This window comes from Diadema setosum, chromosome 7 (assembly GCF_964275005.1).
Source record: "Diadema setosum chromosome 7, eeDiaSeto1, whole genome shotgun sequence".
Classification (NCBI taxonomy): domain Eukaryota; kingdom Metazoa; phylum Echinodermata; class Echinoidea; order Diadematoida; family Diadematidae; genus Diadema; species Diadema setosum.
The window spans coordinates 9,962,791-9,970,396 of record NC_092691.1 but is presented as its reverse complement, the minus strand read 5'-3'; the positions used below and the strand labels follow the sequence as shown (position 1 = coordinate 9,970,396).

The 7,606-nt window shown below is 42.7% G+C and overlaps 1 protein-coding gene across 1 annotated transcript; it reads left to right on the top strand.

The window, feature by feature from the left end:
• Positions 1–258: 258 nt before the first annotated feature.
• Positions 259–7,089, top strand: LOC140231014 (F-box only protein 22-like). Its single transcript, XM_072311167.1, has 5 exons — positions 259–409; positions 2,571–2,721; positions 3,286–3,481; positions 4,776–5,121; positions 6,690–7,089. The coding sequence occupies exons 1-5, from the start codon at positions 273–275 to the stop codon at positions 7,087–7,089; spliced, it is 1,230 nt and encodes a 409-aa protein (XP_072167268.1). The 5' UTR covers positions 259–272.
• The last annotated feature ends 517 nt before the right edge of the window (positions 7,090–7,606 follow it).

Genomic DNA, 7,606 nt, shown 5'->3' with positions numbered 1-7,606 from the left:
CTACCTTCCGCATAGGTCGATGCAGTGCTGGAGCTGGGTACATGTACGTCGATGTGCTGAAACAGGCTTACCTCGCTCGCGAGCTCGGGGCTCATCCTACCGCTACCGTACCAGCCTCGTTGGACTTTAAACAAAATCGCAAATCTACGATTGGCTTGTCATTTTCTGGTCTCCACCCGGGATAAACATTCTAGACGCCGTCCACTTCACTTCGACTAGGGCCTAGTTTAAGCCAGCCAGCGTAACGTTGGGCGGACGGGATCGGGATCACCATGTCAGAGAGCACGGACGAGTCAATAGTCGACGACGTTAACGGGGAGCGATCAGCATGGGTGATGACAGAGCTCCGCGAAGTTCTGAAAAGAACATTTTCTTTTCTCACAGCAAGACAGCTTAATGTGTGTGCAAGGTGCGTAACCCACCTCAATTCTCATTCCCTTGTACAAATTGTGAGTGGATAATAGAAGGGTCTAATTAGGCCTAGGCCTACTCTAGATCTTAGTGTAGAAATTCTTTGACTTTTGTCTTTCAAACGTTGCTGTCATTTAATATTAAATCTTTCTTGACCATGTTGACTGTCAAAAATGCCAAATTATATCAGTCCTTAACTATACACAGCCCCTAACTGCAAAACACAGCCCGAATGCGAAGCGTTCGGGCTGTGTAAGGAAGGATATTGAGTCACCATAGAGCCTAAGGGTAGACAGAAAGATCCGTCAGTCCGGAGGAGTCTTTTATTTTTTTGACATTATCGCTCTCCTCTGTAGACAGATGGAAGTTGGTAGTATACATCGCTGTAGGGAAGCTCTTAACCACTGTCTGTATGGAGAATTGGGTGAGGTACCTGAATAATGTATCATGTCATGTCAAACTTGTTTGAATGTAAAAAAGCTGTCTGAAATTTGGTTTTCTAAATCGTAAAGTTTGATCTGTACGCGATCGCTGGCAGCGAATCCCTACAGGAGCCAGCATCATTGACTTCGGTCTGTATAAGGAGGGGATCCGTGATGCCAGACGCAGTCTCCGCGGAACATTTCCCCGACGACCAGATACAGACCGATCTTTCGGTCAAGGTAGAGGGTAGATTCGCGGGTAAATTCCAACTTAAGTACTTAAAATTTCTTCAGTTTTAATACAGGACTTACAGATGTGGTCCAATTATTGATAGTCTAATAATTGCCTTCTTGGTACGTTTTGCTCCTCCAGTGGTCCGTTTCTGTAAATATTGGAGACTTTAAATGATCCGGTCAAGAGGAATCTGTGAGAATGACAACTGCTCCGTTAGAAGGATTTACAACATGTGCGCATGCGCTATGTTGTTGTTGTTTTGATTTTAAGGCGTGTGTCATTCAGTTGTGAGTATTTACGCCTAATACCGTACTATAATTTATACTAATATCTTGTTTTCCTTTAAAGAAAATGAATTCAAATTAATAAAGGAGGAAAAAAAATTATGCTGCATTATTGCTGCAATTTTGGAGATTCTGAAACAGACTGTCATCACCCATCATGGGCCGTTTTTGCGTGTTTTCTGGCCAGCCTGGTTCGGTATCAGTGAACAGGCTTCTCAGCTTGCTAACTGGAGTGCAATGTAGCCTTTTCACAAGGCCTTCTCGCTGTATTGTGTTGCTTTCTGGGTGAATGAAGAAGCAATATCCCAGGCGGGCGCACAGCGTGAGAGCGAAAGGGCCTTGTCCAAAGGCGAAAAACATTGTGCTGTTCATGCATATTCATATCGCCAATGCGCTATGTGCCTTCGCCAAGGTTGTTCATCGCCTTCGAAAAACGAAGGGAGGAACGGGAAGAACGGAGATGGACTCGTAGAAAAAAAACATCTTTTCAAGACCGTAGGATTAGTTTCAAAGTGTGCAAGTGAACGGCAAGTATGAATTAGATAAGAGACGTATGTAGAGTATAAAAGTAATCCTTTTTCTGGTGAAATACGTAACTTATAGAGCTGCGAAAATTTGGGGTTGTCATCGGACGTTCAGTGACAGAACTCTTTCAACTCGGGGCGCTCCCACAGTATAACTGTGTACAAGGAGCGCGCCGGGGTTACACAGCCCCTAGCTGTAGCCTAGCTGTACAGAAGTTGCACGGCGTCTAGTCGAGCTTTGACCGAAAGATCGGTCTGTGTCTGGTCGTCGGGGATATGTTTTGCGGAGACTGCGTCTGGCTGCATGGATCCCCTCGGAGGAGGAGGAGAGTGATAACGTCAATAAAAATAAAAGACTCCTCCGGACAGACGGATCTTTATGTCTAGGTCGAGCTATACCTACAAAATATCTGCATTAACTGCTTGCTTTTGAGTTGGTGCATGAAAACAGGAGCATGTTATGAAATACAATTGGTGTAAATGAAGTAAAACCATTTTATAGAAGAAATGAAAACAAGAACTAGAATCTCATACCAGCTTTTACTATAAAATGTCAAATAGCAAACTAGAGTTGGTCATGGCTGTTGTATATTTATAAACTATAATACCTGCTATAGTAAAGTTCTGTGTTTTGACTTTATGACATTATTTCTTGGTTCTTGTTCTTGTTATGATTTGGCCATTCTCCATTTAGGGTCTGCAAAGTATGGCACAAAACAGCTAGGAGGATTCTTGCTAGGCGGCAAAACATCCACTGGGTGGTAGACTTCAAGTCGTCCCATCCCAAGGGCCAGACGTCACATCCGCTCGGCTTCTTTGGTTTAGGTCTAGAAGGAAAATTACAGGTAAAATGAGTTTGCAGATGAAGGAAAATTACAGTTGAAATGAGCTTGCAGACGGCACCAGCAGCTGCAACTGCCTTCTGTATTGGATTGAGGAGAAAAAGATAAAGGCACAACAAAGCAATGAAAACCTAGTTTTGGTAGTATGCTGGGATGGTGACCAAACTTTGGAGATACACCATTTCAGAAGATTAAAAAATATGCCATTTTCCGTTTTTGTTTTGATTTTGTTTTTGTTTTTTTGTTTGTTTTAGAGTTTGTTTGGAAAATTGCACCATTGAGGAAGGTACACATACACTGTACTTAGAAAGTCTCATTAAAGGCATATTATAGAAGATGATTCTCATTTGAATGGCAGTATTGGGCATCAGAAATCACATGTAGTTTCAGCACCCTGTATCTTTTTGCAACAACAAGAAGATGATGGAAACAATGAATTTAGTGAGCATAAAAAGTGGAACAGCAAGATTCTGTATTGTCTGATAGAATACAGATATAATTTGCCTTTATTCTTATTCTTCACATCCATTTCTATTCCACCCCCACCCCCCCCCCCCCCACCCCCAGTCTACCGACTCCCAGCCCAAGCTAGCACTTATGTTCACGGAGTTCTCAAAGGGTGCGGAGTACAGGACCAATGGACCTTCACGGAAGAAGACTGAGGACAGTGGTCCCAAGAAGGCACAGGAGGTTGTTGACTTCATCAGGAATCTGCTCCCAAGTGACTGCATCCTCCTCAGCTTAATGACACCTGGGACAGTCGGTATGCGTGAGAATGACTATTATAACCCACTGAAACCGTTCTGATTTTGTTATAGCACATGATCACCATAGACCGCAACCTGGGTCTTCTTGTCGCAGATGCTCAACAGGTTGTAATTATCGTCAAATATGAAGAGCAGCTTGCGATCATGGCAACCTTTAGATGATAAGGTTGATGGGTATAAAGATGCTCCAAAAGTGCATCACATCTTGTCAGTTTTCAGGTGCAAAGGTCAAATTCTTACATGTCTGTAATGTAAGAGATCATGCTAAGAATAATAGATTGATCATACATGGTCATGATATCAGTTGGTACTTTGTTTTTGCTCATTAACCAAATGTAAATCTGTACTGTCTTTGATACCAGTTAAGTTTTTAAAAAGTTAAAACTTGACCCAGTGCATAACAGCTCACTGCAGGCAGCAAATTATAAAGGTTGAATAAAAGATACAAACACTATGGTTGTGAGATTTCTTTCTGTCAGCCTTGTGACGTGTTTCAATACATGTTGCAGCACATATTATACAACACCTATTTAGAATGTAGCTATCTGATTGGTCGATTGCCCATCACGTGACATTTAGTGAAAGGTTCCATTACACGCTCTGGCTGTCTCAGCAGTGCAATTTTGTTTGACCAAAATGTTCCATTGCACGCGCTCTGATGTCACAATAAACAAACATGTGCCGCGCGCACTCAACAATTACAAGCGCATACTTTTGTCACTCATTTTTGTAAACAACTTCGTTTCGCATACGTACGTACACGGTGACTGCGACTGCGACATTTCTGTGCTAAATTCAAGAATCTGTGAGTACTAAATCTGTTGACGTTCGAGGTGTTGTATAAAACAAATAGTGTATGGTCTTTACTCGTGCAATGGAACAAGATTTCGCACTCGGTGAAAGATGAGGCGCACTATTCAACTCGGCTTCGCCTTGTTGAATAGAGCGCCTCTATCTTTCACTTCGTGCGAAATCTTGTACCATTGCAAATAGTGACCATTCACTATTTGTATACTATTATACACAATATTTCATGTGTTGTTTGATTTCGGAATAGCATGGGATTTGTAAAACTCATGAAAACAAAAACCCTCACAAAATACATGGCGTATCACCGATCTGTGTTTTCATGTCTACCTACCTGCCTTTATGAGTGCAAAATGATTCCTGGAGGTTTTACAAATTAATTTAGGAATGAAAACACTAGTTTTTAAGAAACTTTGAAGAGAGAAATGGTAAGACCAAAAAAAAAAAAAAGCTGTGTGATTTTTTTTTTTCTTTATCCTGTAGCTCCCACTTGCAGTGAGAGCACCAAACCCTGTGACGAGAGCGAGTCCGAAGGAGGGGCGCTCTGCGCCCTCTTTCCAAAGCTGCCTGGGGTGGAGATGAGCCTTCTGCCAGTCTCCCTCAAGCTCCTCCAGGGCGGGGACAAGGACACCCTGTGGCAGCGGTGGCAGGAGACCGGGCTCTCACCGACTGACACCCAGTGCATCCTCCTCTTTGGGTGGGGCTTTACGACGGGGGTGCAGCAGGCCGCTCTCGAGCTGCAGCGCCTGTTCCTAGAGAAAGCTGGCCGCAGTCCAGTCATTGCTGGTGCCATTGTTAACCGCCTCCTCAGTAAGGGTTTATTTTCAAGGTAAGTGAAATATGGAGGACAGTCTGAAGTAGATACTATTTACAGTTACCCCCTGCTTGTTCACGAAATACGGGCAAATATCTACGGTCTGGTGCCATTTTCCATGAGGCGGGAGGCCGAATGGAATATGGCACAAGACCGTAGAAATTTTCCTGTATTTCGTAAGAACAAGCATGACTGAGCACATGGACTTAATTGACAACAATGACAAATTGCATTTTTTTCCAAGTTTGAGTGTTATCATGAAGATACAGAAATGGATGTCTCAGTAAATGATGAGATCTCTCAATGACAGTGGTCAAATTAACAGGCCAGCCTGCACGACTGCAGGTTTGCGTTTTTAGGGTTTTTTCAGTTTTTTTATAGTTCATAACCTTCAACATGACCACATTGTCAATAACTTGGTCCTTCCCATAAAGGGTAAACCATTATCCATTTTACTCTCTTCATATTCAAGACATGATTTGTCACCGCAAGCTATGTGTTGAATATTAACATTGAAAAATGGACTGTGTAGGTTGGCCTCTGTGAGAGTGACCAAGTTAGCGGACAGGTGGCCATGTTTAAGGTTGTGAACCATAAAATCTTAGAAGAAACCCAAACACAAATCTTAAGTACAAACCTACAGTCATGCAAGCTGGCCAATTTATTTGGTCATTTTCATTGACAAACCTCATCCATTCAGTGAGACATTCATTGTTCCTTCATGTGACACTCAAACTTGGAAAATGTGCAATTTGTCATTGTTGTCTTTAAAGTTCATGTGCTCAGTCATGCCTGACTTTATCAACATAATTAGGTACCAATGAAAGAGGAAGAGTTCCCCTTTCCTCACATCTAACATTGTGCTGTCCATAGCTGACAATTAAGAAATAGTAGTCCTCCAAATTTGAATTACCTATTTTTTTTTCCTTGACATCCACTGTATTTTAGGCTTTATTGCAAAATTTTTATCTGGTAGGATGCTTTGTGATACAACTAACCTACATATATGCATCAAACACGATAACTCAATTTTTTTTTTTTTTTTTTTTTTTTGTAAATAAAATCACTGCTCCCAATGGTCAATAATACCTTTAAACATTGACTGGACCACTGTAGTTTGTTATAGCAAAGTAGTGTTACATGTACTTTGGTTTCCTACAAAGGCTCCTAATAAAAAGCCATTCATTGGGGAAAAAAATGATAAAGTCTCCTGCATTCTTGTATTTCATCAGCTGAATTTCACAATCATTGCATTGTTTTCTGGGACTTTGACCAATTTTGTGATTATTTCTTTCAGCATTCATACAAATTAAAAGAGAAATGTGTGATGTGATGTCATAGCCATTCATTGCCATGGAAACTGGTTCTAAACAACTTCACCTGGCCCAAGTGTTTATGCAGGCACCTGGGCCCCATTTAAGATATTAGGATAGCAACTCTTGCTGGAAAGGCAACTTTCTATGAAATTGGTTGTAGTCCAAGCTATAACAATAGGTGTGACATCATCACTTTGATACTCTATGGTCTCATGGTGCTGTAGTTGGCAGGCCTGAAATGTATGACCACAATTCATTGCTAACCAGGTCGGAGGAGTCCTCGGGGGTGATCGGGGTGATGTTCTCTGGGCCCAACGTGCGAGCCGCCTCGGTGGTGCTGGGAGAGGAGGTGCGGGCGCGAGAGGACACGCGGAGAGCCATCTTGAGGCTGAAGGAGGCCAACATCCATGCCGGTGCCGCCTCGCAGAGTGTGGGCTTCATGTTCGCCTGCGCCGGCCGCGGGCAGTTCTTCTATGGCTCCAAGAATGTGGAGAGCGAGGAATTCCATCGTGTGTTCCCCGACACGCCCCTCTTTGGGCTGTTTGGTGGAGGGGAGATCGGCTGTGAGAACCTGTCTCGCGGGGAGAAGATTGACAATGGCTGTTTGAAGTCCATTGCCCATGCATACACCACAATCATGTGCCTTGTGACCTTTGACCCAAGCTAAGAAGAATGCCTACTGATGACACCTTGCGTTGGTTGCTTCACATCATTTTCAGACATGCTGAAAACTTTGTATCTGCCCCATAAATGATTCAAGATGGTGTTGCGGGCAGGTGCAGTTGGTGGCAAGATCTCTTTGGGCTGTGAGGGAATACACTGCCAATTCTCTTTCTCGCACAACAGGTTATAGGAGAAAAATCAAACTTTCTCTCTTGTGTAACAGGGTCCGCATGTTGTATATTGCATAGGGTTAATGCATGCATGTGGTAACACAGGTAAGAAGAATGGGCAAGATATTGGTGTGTTGCTGCCTAATTTTTCTTTTTAGCACAAGCTTGTATCATATTCCTGTGGCCATTATGAAGTAACGTGTCAATGCTTGTCCATGTTCTCCTTTCACTAAACACAAACTGACTTGCATTTTTCCATCTCATACACAGAAACAATCATTGCCCTTTCTTAAGAGTCCTTGGCTATTATCTAGAAGTCTCACCTTCCCAGACCATACACATTAACTAGGG

Bases quoted from the DNA above. Each gene is read 5' to 3' on its own strand.
- LOC140231014 (XM_072311167.1), top strand. From the start codon at position 273: ATGTCAGAGAGCACGGACGAGTCAATAGTCGACGACGTTAACGGGGAG. The intron at 2,722-3,285 runs GTAAAATGAGTT...CCCCACCCCCAG, and splicing joins GTCTAGAAGGAAAATTACAG to TCTACCGACTCCCAGCCCAA. The intron at 5,122-6,689 runs GTAAGTGAAATA...ATTGCTAACCAG, and splicing joins AGTAAGGGTTTATTTTCAAG to GTCGGAGGAGTCCTCGGGGG.